We start from the raw sequence: 14724 nt of genomic DNA, 5'->3' as shown, positions 1-14724 counted from the left end.
ATGTTCTTTATAGGTATGGGGGTGTCACTTTCCCTCATTGGTTCTCGCGGTCTCGAATCCTTATATTCCTCTTCTCCGAAGGTAGCCCATCCTTCTGGCTGATGCCACTCCCGGAGGAGGTTAACGTGGTAAATTTGTTTCGTTCTCTGATGTCCCGGGCGATATACCTCGTAGTTGACGGGTCCCACGCGTCATGTGATTTTGAACAGCCCCTGCCACTGGGTTAGCAGTTTGCTAGTCGAGGTAGGTAATAAGACCAACACCCTTTGTCCGGGCTGGAACTCCCGTGCCCGGGAACGCGAGTCGTACCTCTCCTTTTGCCGCTGCTGAGTGTACCGTAGATTGTCCGCTGCCAACTCGCAGGCTCTTTGGACATGTTGCTAGAAGCCTTGTTGATACCTAGAAGGGTTAGCGACAGCGGCGGGGCCCTGCTCCCATTCCTCCCTAAGGATTTGTAATAGACCCCGGGGACGATAGCCTAACACCAGTTCAAAGGGCGAGTAGCCCAGGGACTCGGATGGTGCATCCCGTCGCACAAACAACGCTAACGGCAGCATTAAGTCCCAATGCTGCGGGTCATTCTGGATACACCATCGGAGCACCCTCCTCAGTGTTCCATTGAACCGCTTCACTAACCCGTCGGTTTGGGGGTGGTACACCAAGGTCCGGAGTTGCCTGATTCTCAATGTCTGGCATACCCCATGTAGCACTCCAGACAAAATTCCGCCCCTGATCAGTGAGGATTTCATGGGGAATCCCCATGCGAGATATCCACTTCACTAACTCCTCCGCAATTCGTGGCGCCGTTACTGAGCGTAGTGGCACTGCATCAGGGTACCTTGTAGCATAGTCCACGAATACCAAGATGTACTGGGGGCCACTACTGCTACAGGGCAATGGGCCTACCACATCCATAGCAGTGCGGGAGGAAGGTGCGTCTATAACAGGCAGGGGCCTTAAAGGTGCCCACGGTGGCCAGTCTTCCCTGGTCTTTTGGCATACGGGGCATGCAGCACACCGCCGGGCCACATCTTCTCCCATCTTGGGCCAAAAAAACCACCAAGATATTTTTCCGAGGGTTTGGTCTCTTCCCAAGTGTCCACCCACTGGGTTAGCGTGAGCCAGTTGCCACACCACCTGCCGGAAGCAACCTGGTACTACCAACTGTTCCCCCTCCTCTGCACCTGCCTCCCCTTGCCGGATGTGATATAAAAGGTTGCGTCTCACCCTGAACTCCTTGTCTCCACCGGACTCCGTCCCTGGTTGATGTCCCTCGTCCTGGGCCCTCGTCCACAGCTCCTGCAGCTCTGGGTCTTCTTCTTGTCCTTGCTGGAACTGCGGGCCGCTTGCAACATCTTGCCTATTGATGAGAGGCTCCCCCACCTCGGCCTCCCCAAACCATTCATTCCGAACCCATTGAGCCCGACGGGCCGTTTCCATATCTCGGACCCTCTCTAACACATCGTAAAGAGGGGCCCAATCTCTGCCCAACAACATATTGTATGCTAGCCTAGGGGTGACCCCGACCAACATCTCATCCTGGAATTCCATAACTTGTAACTGTACTTGCGTTCTGTGGAGGGCCTGTGTCTCTCCATGTAGGCATGCCGCTTTTACTGGTTCTCCTTGATACTGGTATCCTGGCAGGAGGAGCTCAGCCCTAATTAGCAACTGAGTGCACCCTGAATCTAATACTGCCAGGACCAGGCGCCCCTCCACTCGGGCTTTTACAATAGGCCGCACCCATCAGGGTTCACCGCCCCCGTCCCAAAACTGCAATCCATAGGTTCTCCCTGGATCTGGTCTTTGGGGCCTTCCACCGGCCCACGCGGGTATCCCTGGGGTCACCATCTGTCCGCGCTCCATCCTGGACATTCTCGGGTGAAATGCCCCGTCTTGCCGCAATGAAAGCACACCATGTCCCTAACTGGGGCCTTAGGACCAGGTTTACGTCGTTCTCCCTCTTTCATCGTCGCAGGCCCTGGCCCTCGCCTCTCACACAGATAATGCCATTCGGCAGTCATGAAAGATTCTGCCAACTTTACGTCTGCCTCGCAGGACTCGGGGGAGTGCTGGCAAACCCATCTCTGTGTCCGCTCTTCCAAGACATTTACAAATTGCTCCATTATAATCTTGTCCACTAGTGCGGCCATAGTGCATGTGGGTAGATTAACCCATTTTCCAAATAGGTCCCTGAGGCGTTGTAATAGCAACCAGGGCCGTTACTCTTCGGGTCCCTTCTTGGCCCGAAAGAGCCGTCAGTAGTATTCTGGATTAATCTCGAGGCGATATAAGATGGCGGCTTTAACCACATCATAGTCACGAGCCTCCTTTCGTGATAAGGCTCTATAGGCCTCCAGGCCTTACCCACTACCAGCGAACCTAGCTGGCTCACCCAATAGGCCCTTTTGAGTCCAAGTGTGATGGCCTACTGCTCGAAAGCCTCCAGGAAGGCCTCTGGGTCATCCGCGGTTGTCATTTTTGGCATCCGGACCATTGGGGGGCCCTGCTGCGCTATCATTCTTTGCTGGGCCCCTAATAGATGGGTCACAGCCTGCAGTGTCTGGGCCAGGAGGTCTGTTGTTGTCATTCCTGCCGACTGCATGTCGGCAGCCCTCACTCTGGACGGGATGAGGTTTCCCGGCCAATACACCACTTGTGACCGCCGGACTGGGGGAAAAAGGGGGGGGTCCTCCCTGTGGGTAGTCGCCTGTGGAAAGAGGACCGCCGCTGATCACCCTGGAATGGTACTGGTTTGGAGTAGGTATTATGATGTCCATTCCCTGCCCTAGATCTCGCCCACCATGACTTGTTGTTTAGGTTCAGTTAGGACGGCTCCTGGTCACTCCGCAGCCCGGGACCCCTCGGCGGTCATGTTGCGGGGCTCCACCACCCCTTGCACCCCAGCCTTACGCCTCCTCTGGTGCTCCCTTCTAATGTGTGACCCGGCTTCCTGCTGACGGGCCGACTGCCTCACCGGTCTGACCGACCCTTATCTTAGGGTTCCTCGTGTCCTGGTTGACCCGGGACTGAGTCACGGCCAAGGTGGGGGTCTCACTGCGGGGTCCCTGACCCGAGCTCCCCGGCTATACCCCTCAGCTGGGGTATCCCTTTTAACAGGAAAACAAACCCGAAAAACTGAAAGCTAGGCCCCCACAGCCCTACTGGCTGGGCCTCTTACCTGGACCTTCCCGGGCCCCCTTTGGGCAATCCCTATCTTAGTGTCTGGCCATAGCCGGCTGGTGTCAACCTCCGCCCGACAGCGCCTCCTCAGCGCTTTTCCGGGTCCCGAGCCTCTCTGGGGATGTCGCATTCCCGCACCGGCGTCCCAACCCAGGACCTGCAAGTCCTGCGTGTCTCGGGTTCACAGTCCCAAAATTCCCCGTTGCTTGATACCTCATCCTCAACGCTCGTCTGCCGCTCCTCACTCGTCGTCCTGCAGCTGGCCGTGGCTGGTATCCTCCCCTCCTCCTGGGTAAGCTGTGGCTCCCCGCCAGGGTTCCCTGTTCTTCTCCCTGGGGACTTAACCGTTTCCTTGTCCCCGGAGTTCTCTGCTCCTCGAGCTGAGCGGTTGGCAGCTCGTCCTGCCCAGGAGCTTCCTGTCCCTCCTATCGGGGGGTCCGTGGCCCATTCCCGTCTAGGGTCTTCTGCCTCGGCTGGTACGAAGCTCCCAGCTCATTCTTCCCCCCGTCCTCTCTCGGCGGCCGTTTTTATCGCCAGCGTCCGTTTGCCGGTACCGACGCCGACTTCCGGTCGCGCCGGTGTAAACAAGCGGCAGATGTCCCGCTCAGGCTCCACCGCTGCCGTGGGTAAGTCCCGTTCTGGTTCCCCGGAACACTGAGATTTCCTATCTCTTTCTTTTTCCCTGAAGTGGAATTGTCCTGGAAAGTACAAGAAACACAATTCATCCATTTCTGTGCATAAGGAGGGGAAAAACAATCCTTTTTCATTATAAAGAAAAAAAAGGATTGTTTGGTTCTAGTGCACATGTGGTTGATGCTAGATATTTGATATTTAGTAGGAGAAAGAGCCCTCATGCCAGATAAATGTGTTTGAGTGACCTGATGAAATCTGGGGTTGATTTGGCTACATTATCAGCCTTTGAAAATGCTTCTTTGCTTGTGAGCAGAAAGGACCTAACCCAATGTCCATGGAAGTCAGTGGAAAAAAATCTCTTTGCATTTGATCAGGCCATATATTTTCAACAGTAAAAAGAAACATTTTTTATCAATGCTTACATAGTCCAGACAAAACTACCACACACACACAAGCCTCACTGATTTGTAGATACTGAGGAAGTCATCTTTAGAAGCCCACAGCCTTTTAAATCAATAGAGATGCAGGCCAATGGGCTTTGAATGAGGGGTTTAGTGCTTGTCTCATCAGCTACATAATTGCATATCTATCTTTCCTCTCCCCAGTTAGAGGGCCAGACTGTGACCCTACCCCTATATTCACATCACCCTGCACATAGTCTAACTGGTATCAGTGGTACTACTGATTAAAGGACACCAACCCTTCAAAGTATGTAACGTATTGTAGTCTGGCCCTTAATGACAGAAAGATGAAACAGTCCTGCAAACGTTCACCCTCTTTGGCTCAGTATTAATTGTACCCTGTCATTTAAAGCACAGAAAATAAGGGTTTTTTACTGTCTTCAAAAGAAAACTCTGCTGTAAAAAAGAGCATGAGTGTCAGTGCTCAAAACTGACCCTGAATCTTCCTGTCAAGAGGTGGTCAGACTTTCCACTCCACATTTGAAGTCCTGCAGGTTGACTTGCGTGGTAAACTACAGGAAGTAAATATGTATTTTCTTGACTTTGCAATCTAAATGCACCCAGGAATTTCCACGTGTGGAATGACGTGTGGATGAAAAGGTCAGACCTGCCGGAGGGCTTTGATGGTTGGCAGGCAATCGATGCCACTCCACAAGAGATAAGTCAAGGTAGGATTGACATAAAAAGCCGCTGCTTGATCCTGGGGGGAATGTTCCACATTGACACTATGGATCCTATTCAGCAAAGCATGTAAAGCCCTGCTTAATTTTGAGCATTCACCAACCCTATTCATGTCACACTGGTGATCAGAGAAGTAAGGTAGATTGTCCAGACTCACATCACAAATCAGTGGTGGAGCTGAAAAGAAAACCCTGATCTACTGATTCCCAGTCTATTGACTAATTTCTTGAAATGAGTTCATTTCCTAGTATCCCTTCGAAGATTAGATTTTTCTGCATGTAAAGATGGGCTGGTTCCCCTACCCTGTCCAAACTGCTTGTGCTGTGGCCAGTGGGCACTTGTGTTATGCAGCAAATTCAGAATTCCAAGCTGGTTGCAACTGTATGAATTTGGGCTGTGATCTAGCAAAGCACTTGAGTGTATTTGTAACTTCAGGCATGTTGGAAGCACCACTGTGAGTTACCTTACTGTGAATTCCACACTTTGTCTGTGTAATGTAAGGAGGGTCCTTAGGCCTCATTACTGTTGTCTTGTATAGAGGTAGATGGAAGAACAAGCCTTTGCAAGCAGAAAATCAGCCTTTGATAAAGGCACTAGGGAGTAGGATTTAAGAGCTTGGGGCATGTGTTTGCAAATCAGAAAAAAATCATGACTGTTGCTAGCTTTATCCTAATTTCTTTTGTAAACTTAATGAATCCAGTTTGCCTCTCTGTGTCTCCATTTCCCCATCAGCAAGAGTGGGACAATGGTACTCACTCCCTTCAGAAAGAATTGTGAAGATTGACTAAAGCTGGCGAAGCACTTTGAGGTCCTTGGAGTCCAGACTCTGCAGAAGGGCAAAGTTGTATATTAAATGTTGACTATTGACATATTTTCTAGCCCAGATCTTTTGGGCCAGTGTGGAAACTCCACCCATAGACATTTCTAGACAATACAGATAAAGACCTCCCCATTAGCCTCTGTTACTAAGCAGGGGAAGGAAGGGAGCTCAGTGATTGTACAGTCATGTGCATTTTAAGCATACACACATAGGAAAAACCTAAATATAGGACTAGTCAGAAAAGCTGAAATTAACAAAGTTTGAAGTCAGTAATGCAAACTGTGACATGGTGAGCCTGACCCTGCAGAGTCTGTCCTGTGATACTGAGCATTTCCAGCACTTGATATAGCCAGCAGATATCCTGGGTGTTGAGCCTCTCACGGGGCAGGCCCAGCAGTGGTACCTGTTACTAGAGAAAACTTGTCTGTCTGCAGCTGTAGAAGAATGAAGTAGGATTCCTGGCAGCTATTAAGTAACTTGCCCAGGGTCCCAGGTCTCTTGGGCATCAGTTCACTGCTCTTGTTTATGAAGACACACTTATGGGGGTATATCCCTCCAGAGCCTGTTTGCCAAACCCTGCCGTGCATTATGAATGGTGTGGAAAGAGAAATCCCTCTCCTTAACCCTTAAACAGCTGAAGGGATTGGAGTCTAGTCCTGAGCCTTGTGAAGGGGTGTACCATTCAGGTAAGGTTTGTTAGATGCGAGGAAGGTGGACAGAGGCTGTATGACAGTAGGAAAACTTCTTTGTATTGAATCTTTGCAAACAACAGAACAAATGCTCTGGCAGTTGATCAGACCACAGTTATACCATTTTCCTTTGGGGGAAGGAGCATGGCTGAGACGCACACAGTAAGCAGGAGGCAGATCTACAAAGAGCAGTTCAAAAGTCCCAATGCTCCATGACCCGCAAGGTTTCTGCCTGGGCCCCAGAGAAACAATGGGGGAGGAGGGAGCACAGCTGCCAGGGTTTCCCATGTATACAAAGCCTTTCTGTAGCCTTTTCCCTAAGAAGGAATGACCTCAGCTGGGGGCTATACACCTGTGACTGAAATTATTTTCAGTGTTACCTGTGTTGGACACACTGGGTGAAGTGACTTGATCAGAATCAGGCAGCAAGTGAATAACAGAGCTAGGAATTGACTCGGGCACCCTGAATCCACTTGCCCTTGGAACTAAGTACCCTGAATCCACTTGCCCTTATACATATGCTCTGGGACTAGGGGGTGGAGGGGGGAGCATTTTAGTTAGGGCAGCTTTTGGTAGCCACAGTAGTTAAAACACTGCAACTTCTCATGTGTTTAGCATCCCATATTTCAAAATGGTCACTGGGGCACTTTAACTAAAGCATGTTTGATAAGCTTCAGTTAAAGTGCCCCCACCACCATTATGAAACATGGGATGCTGAAGACATGCAACTGCAGCGCGCTGGAGCATTGTGATGAGACTGCTCCAGCCGACTCGATGAAGCAAGTTTGCTCCTACATGTTGTAATCAGCATGCGTTGGAACACTTGTATAGGCATGCAAGACCATGCCCTTCTAAGTAAAATTTACAAAAGCTCTTGCCAGGCCTTTGAAGTATGTGCTTTTGGTTCAAAGTATTTATTGTCACATCAGAAATGTGCTCCTTAAAGAAGGAGGACCATCATAGAGAAAACGTGTTGCCAAGATTCAGTTACCAAGGCTGGGAGCCCCAGATGCGGAAGTGGGCATGTAGTAGGGGGATGATGCTGGAGGCTTAGTTCATACACATGAAAAACAGGAAATGTTCATCATACTCTTTAGGTATTTTCCAGTGTGGCCCTTCTCCACTGAAAGCTATCAGAAGCGGAGAAGTCTATTTGCCCTACGACTCCAAGTTTATATTTGCTGAAGTGAATGCTGACAAGGTTTACTGGCTTGTGAAGAATGTATCCGGCAAAGACAAATACATCAAGCTGCGTGAGGAGACCAAAGCCATTGGGAAGAACATCAGCACCAAAGCCGTTGGAAAAAACACACGGGAAGACATCACAGCTCAATACAAGTTCTTGGAAGGTGACCAGCCATTGAGATCTTTCTAACATCCTATAGTAGAGTAAGGCATTCGATGAGGCCAGAAGTCCTGTGACTGTGTTAGCCAAAGTAGCCGCATGCTTTATCAATGTGGAAAAACAATGGGCTGCTGGAGTAGCAGCCCTTTAAAGAATAGTATTGAAGTCCTGCAAAGTACCTGAAGAAGTAGTGAGGGAATTAGGAAAATCCAGACATGAATATTATGTCTGTAGTGACACCTACTGTCTGTAGCCAGCATGCATGGCAGCAGATCCAGTTACAGATTCAGCAACTCTGCTTCATCCAAACTTGCTCCATTTCCTTCTATCTCTTTCTTCTTCTTTCTACAAACTATACAAACTATAGCTTGTTTCAAGAAGCAGGCTCCCTCCTCCCACACTTCCAGAAACTCACTGCAGTAGGCAATAGGAATCTCTCACATGAGAATTGGCAGGACTGGGAAAACTAAAGATCTTTGGGGAAAAGCAGTTTTGTCTAGACTTTGCATTTGATCTCTCGTCTCACAAAACTTTATTTGCTCTTGTAATCTTAGGTCCTTGTGGACAAAAGCCAAAAATATTTGAACCTCCTCCAAGCTTCAATTTGTGTATGTCATACTAAGTTGAACACATTATTATACTTTTCAGTCATCGCATATATTGATCTGATACCCAGTCATCCTCTCTGGTGTGAAAATTGTTTAAATGTGGCTTACATTTTCAAAAAAGACTAGTGTTTTATTGAGTACCCAATGTATGATACATATTTTCCAGCAAATGCTTAGAATCCACCTTCTAAAATCAGGCTTTCAAGTGTCTCAGGATAGCAACCCAAAAAATCAGGAATTACTTCTGAAAATCTGGCCCCAGGTACTGTTTAAACTAAAATAGCCGTGTATCTCTTCTGAGATTGAACATGGGGTGATCATTGCTAGGAAACATGGTCTGTTGTGCTGTCTGTATTTCAGCAAAAGGATAAACAATGAGAAGTTGGATCTGGCTGCAGAGTCTATAATCCACGATTTATTATGACTTCAGCTTTGCTTTTTCTTTTCGTGTTATTCAGGGTCATTAGAGGAAAGGAAAACCATGGACAAAGCTTGCTCCTTTCTCAAATGTTCAGATATGGTAGATGGTAGGCTCACCTCTTCCCCACTCACAGCTGGGATCCAGTTGAAGACAGACGGTGAAAAATCTTTGTGGCCAGGCAATCCCATTGATTTGAAAATCATTGTAAGCAGCCCTTCAGCTGAATCATGGACGGTCAGTCTCACTGCCTCTTGCCAGCTGCAGTCCTATACTGGGAAGGTAGAGGCCAATCTTGGATTTATCAAGCAGACTGTCCAGACTGAAGGCAAACCTGGTAGGTCCATATGTTTTTAATCACAAGCCATGGGCCGTTTTTGGAGATATTGCAGTGTGTCCTCAATTTGTGTGCACTGACTCAGTGGGTGTATGGACTGTGGGGGTCTGAGGATGTTTTTGGTTCTGTCCAGCACACAGGAGAGAGAATTGTGCAGAGGAAACTTCTGCTCATTACTACTCCTTTGAATGGCAGTCGCACTTAGGGGCACAGTCATGGACCTGGTTTCAATTTGAGTCTGGCACTCTACATACACACACGAAACAGAATGACTGAGCTTGCAGACTAGACATAAATGTTTTTCAGTCCCTGCTACACATTACATATATTAGACAATTAACTAGTTAATCACTCAATAAATTGTGCAAAGTAAGACCGGCCAGAAGTGCAAAGTAGTTGTCACACAATTAACTGGTAAATTCATAATAAATTGAGACTGGCCACACATGCAAAGTAGTTATCACACAATAAAAATGATTCCAGCTAGAAAAAGAGCCAGCCAGCTATAAAGCAAGTGCCTGAAGATGTGTAACAACTCTGTTGCTGGTTTTTATCCAGTTTTCATTTAAATGTGTAGTAGGGTCTTTAGTCTGATGGCTTTTGCAGTTGTTTGCATGAAATAAAATGCCTGAGTGAGTGTTAATAGGACCAAAGATTACATTGTTCAGATTTTGTCAGTGAGCTGTAATGGTTGTGAATTTAATCCTCCCTCCCCTTACTTTCCCATTTCTTGGTTCCTGTTTCTGTTTTGTTGATAAACATTTGGTGAATAATTTATGCCAGGGGGGCTCAACCTCTGGCCCACAGGTGAAATGTGGCCATGGGGACATAGCATGTGGCCTGCAGCGATCCCCACAGGTTGGGAAATTTGGCGGCAGAGGAGCAGCAGCCATTAATATGGCCACACTCCTCCCTGCCAACTTCCCAAGCCCCACATGGTGCCAGTCTGTGACCCATGGGACTGAACCACACCTCCCTGCTTCTGTTGAGCCGTGCCCCCTTTCCGCCCTGAAGGGCTAGATTGAGGCCTGGCCATGTCCTCTTCCCCCACAGCCCCCTTCCCTCTCCATGGGTCAGATCAAGCTTCTTGCCCTCTGGGACTATGTTGGGGTTAGCCTGCCCCCCACCTCACTCCAGATGGTGCCAGATTGGGAACACTGGCTAGATCTGACCCACAGACAGACTGGACATTGCCAGTTGGGTCCACCAGGTAAAAAGGTTGAACGCTGCTGATTTATACAGACCCATATCAGCCTGTTGGCCATGACAGACAGTTCACAAAGGGTATGTCCATGCTACCTCTATGCTGTATCCTGGGCCACCATTGACAAACACCAGCTTCTTGCTCCAGTAGCATAATTAGGAATGTGCCAAGTGTTGAGTCAGAGGGGGCACCCAAAGTGGGTGCTGTTTTAAAGGGAGAGCCTGTGCCATGGCAGTAGCAGCTCAGCTTCTTTCCTGCCCAGGGCACCAAAACATGTTCCCGCTCAGCCCATACCCGCCCAGGCAGCTCAGAGCAGCCCTGCAGGGGCTTTGGAGTTGGGTTACATTTCAGAGGGGTTGTTCTTGGGAGTGGCACAGAGGCAGTGTAGATTAGCCCTAAAGCTGTTTGTTATTCTGGGTGTCTCCTGTAGTCAATGAGATCACTTGGTAGTTTGCCTGATCCCTAACAAGACGATTGAAACTGGCTGCACATGAGACTAATGAATGATAAATAATTTGTAGTAAACAATGCACTTGCAATAATGATTTCTGATTAATAGTCACTTGTGCTAAAATTCATTCAACTCTGAGCTCTACGATTTTCATTTCAGTTTAAAATGACTATCCCAGTGCACAGAGGGGATGTGGCAGGACACTACACTATGGCCCTGTGCTGGGGACGGGTGAATTTATAGATGAGGACAAGAAGTTTAAAGAAAACTAGAGCTGTCTGTACACATGTAGGGATACTACTCTAACACACTATAATCACAGCGCATTGGAGCAGACTCAATTAATCAAGATGGCTAATCAATTAATCGCATCTGCTGGAGTGTGCTCCTTAGCACTCTCCAATAGCCTCTGCGTCTCATGTATTCAGCATCCCCATGCTTCAAAATGCCAGTGGGGGCGCTTTAACTAAATATTGTTCAACGAGCTTTAGTTAAAGCATCCCCATTGCCATTTTGAAGCATGGGACGCTGAATACATGAGATGCTGCAGGTGCTTTCATTAGAGCTGTTCTCGGAGCCACTGTAACTACCCCCCACAACCGACCATCACCACCCCCAGAGCATGTGTAAAGATGCCCTAGAGGGACAGGAGGTTTGTGGCTATCCAGAATTCAGTCTTGAGCACTGCCAAGCCCAAGACCTTTCCCATGCACTGAATTGACATGAAAATGATTCAGATAATTAATTGTGAAGCCTACGTTAAAAAATAAGGGAAAATTCTACAGTGACAATAAACACCTTGTAGCCTGTGCCTCTGGAGCATGCCTTAAAGGCAGCCAACCATTTTATATAATTAAGTCTGTCAGACTGCTTTGAGGGAGTAGACTGTCGAGAGCTAAATGAGACAGTCTTCATGTGCCCAGTCCAACTTTCCTTCCCTGGGGGTCTTTCTGTCCTTGGTTAGCATCCCTCCAGGCCCTACTGTGACGCAGGCTTGGATGGGATTCCCTTTACAGATTTACAGCCCCTTTCCTCAGGCAGGGCCAGGGACTGCAGGCGCACCCTCCTAAATTCAGCCAGCTTTGGAATTCTGTCCGAACAGAAGGCGAACAGCCGCTGGCTTTTGGTCCGTTATGAAAACTATGTAGCACATGCAATTAATGATATATAGAGTAGACACCAGGACTGATTTTCTGCTCCACTCTTTTGTTGCTTTCTAGTAAAGAAGACGCATTGTTAATGGTGCCTTTTATTTGATTTTTTTTCTTGTATTTGGCCAGCGATTGAGATCCCTCTGAATGTGGCAGCTGATACTTACATAAAGACACTGGCATCTGTGGAGGATGAACTTCTCATCAAAGTTAATATTATTGCTGAGGTTCAGGAGACGGGTGAAAAGGTTTCTGATGAGCTAACGCTTACATTCCAATATCCCTCTATAAAGGTAGAGGTAAGCACTTAAACGAGCATGGAGAGATTAGTATTTAGATGCCATGGCCTTCAACTGCCTGAAGGGCGGTTACAAAGGGGATGGAGCTAGACTGTTCTCAGTGGTGGCACATGACAGAACAAGGAGCAACAGTTTCAAGTTGCAGCAAGGAAAGTTTATGTTAGATCTAAGGAAAAACTCTCTCACTAGGAGGGTAGTAAAGCACTGGAACGGGTTACCCAGAGAGGCTGTGAAATCTCCCCCTTAGAGGTTTTTAAGACCTGAGTAGACAGAGCCTTGGCGAGGATGATTTAGTTGGGATGCTCCTGCTTGGAGCAGGGGGTTGGACTACATGACCTCCTGAGGTCCCTTCCAGCCCTAACTTTCTATGATTCTATGGCAATGGGAGTTGCAAGAAACAAAATCTAAGGATGGCTGTATTGGTAAAGAGATGAGCCAGAAATATGAACACCCAGGCTTAGGAGCCAAATATTTTTCCTAAATAAGAGACAGTGAGACCTACAATAACTTTCCTAAGTCTACATTTAGACACCTAATAAATGGTCTGATTTTTAACATTATTTCCATTAACTACATCAGGAGCTTCTAACTGCTCATCAGTTTTGAAAGCCAAGCCTGTTGTTACAAGTCTAAATCGGTGATTCTCAACCAAGGTGCCTTGAGATCTTTTCAAGGATGCCACAGTGTAACAGACAGCATCAGCTCTGTTGGGTGTGCAAATATGATTCACAAGATAAACCCCGAGATTTCAAATAGGAACACGTAGGGTACTTTTACATGTGCTCTGAGGGTGGCTCTCAAAGCTGCTTTAATTAAAGTGCCACTGTGTCTCCTGTATCAGTGTCTCTGCACTTGAAAAGGGCAGTGGGAGTGCTTGAACTAAAGCTTGTTTGATGAACTTCAGTTCATGTGCCCCCCCCCCACTGCCATTTTTAAGCATGGGGAAGCTGATACACGAGAAGCAGCAGGCTGCTGGAGCATGGCGATTGACTCAGTTAATTGAGTCTGCTCTGATGCACTGGAATTCCAGTGGGTCAGAGCAGCCTCTGTGCTGGTGTATAGGCACCCAAAGTGTTAAAACATTCTGATCTGTTGAGATCTTTTTGAGTTTTTAGTATAAAAGAGTCATGAGTAACCAATGCCTCCTGCGTCTGGGGGGGCACCAGATTGCCAACGGGTGAAAGGTCCCCCAGCGGCCGAGAACAGAACCACCAGTGGCGAAACTGGAAATGCACTTCTGCCACCACTTCCAGTTTTGTGGCTGGTGCTCTCAGGGGGTACACTATGCATCACCAATAAAAGGGGGCAAAACTAAGAGCTTGTATTTTCTGAGGGGTACCTTGAGTCTAATAAGGGGTGCCTTGAGCTTAAGAACCACTGCCCTAAATACTAGAGTGAAGAGCTTCACTCTTGACTCGTGTCTAGTCTGTTGGCTGCAGCATTTGCTCAGTCATTGCTGTGGTGTTCTGAAGGTGATATAAGAGCTGTAATGAAGCTGGACTTGAAATTGTTTGGTACTCTCTCTTCCAAAATTGTAGCTGAAAGAAGGATCCAGCTGATTTAACTGACTAAGCTAATATCGTCTGGAAGCTGCACCAATGGTTCATGAGCAAAAACTAGTGAAAAGCAAAAGGTTTCTATATTGTAGGTAGATCATGCTGACAGCTGCTTATGTGGTCATTGACTATGAACAAGACGTAGCCCCTTTCAGCACAGCTGCCAGCACTGGAATGTCGCTCTATCTTCTCAGCTATCTTATATTCCTCTGGGGGACAAGCAAGCCCCGCCCCCAAACACAGACTAAGCTGGCTTTCTCAGCCCCAGGACAGCAGTTGGAAAGCAGTAATACTACACCTGAAGGTGATAAAAGCCCATAAAGGAGGGTGATTTTTACATGTATTGTACACACAGGTTGTGCATGCTCTATGTACTAACACCATGTATAGGCTTTGTGCACAACGGCTTCACCTCATCGACCAGAGGAGGTGATAGTCTCTCTCAACACAACAAGCCCAGTGAGCCCGCATCTAGAATTCCTGGCCCATTTCAAGGTAGTGATGGGTCTAAGATCCAAAATATTCCTTTAGGCTGCAGCCCGGTCAATCCCTCAACTTCAGGACTGCTTAGATACAGGGCGTGGTTTGGCCATAATCAAGATAAGGGAGAATCATGGAATTAAGATTTGACACTACAAGGGTGGGTGGATGTGAATAGGATGGGATTCAACACCGACAAGTGCAAGGTGATGCACCTGGGGAGGAACAACCGGCACCATACCTACCGGTTGGGGAACTGCCCTCTTGTCAGCACGGAGGTGGAAAATAATCTTGGAGTCATAAGTGACTCCAAGATGAGCATGGGCCGGCAGTGTGGGGAGGCAGTCAGGAAGGCCAACCGTACCTTGTCATGCATCCACAGATGCATCTCGAGCAGGCCCAAGGAGG

At 47.9% G+C, this 14724-nt stretch overlaps 1 protein-coding gene across 1 annotated transcript in view; it reads left to right on the top strand.

Annotated features, from left to right (window-relative positions):
• The window catches only part of TGM4 (transglutaminase 4), a 32491-nt gene that overhangs the window by 14488 nt on the left and 3279 nt on the right, over window positions 1-14724 (top strand). Inside the window, exons 9-12 of the mRNA XM_019534222.1 lie at window positions 4842-4945; window positions 7565-7816; window positions 8879-9175; window positions 12111-12280. Of these exons, the coding sequence (XP_019389767.1) occupies window positions 4842-4945; window positions 7565-7816; window positions 8879-9175; window positions 12111-12280 (823 nt within the window). The remainder of the gene's footprint in view (window positions 1-4841; window positions 4946-7564; window positions 7817-8878; window positions 9176-12110; window positions 12281-14724) is intronic.

The sequence above is a fragment of the Crocodylus porosus genome, unplaced genomic scaffold, assembly GCF_001723895.1.
Source record: "Crocodylus porosus isolate Cpor-Errol unplaced genomic scaffold, CroPor_comp1, whole genome shotgun sequence".
NCBI classification, from domain to species: domain Eukaryota; kingdom Metazoa; phylum Chordata; order Crocodylia; family Crocodylidae; genus Crocodylus; species Crocodylus porosus.
Note: the sequence above shows the minus strand (reverse complement) of the source record. Positions and strands in the feature narration are given on the sequence as shown.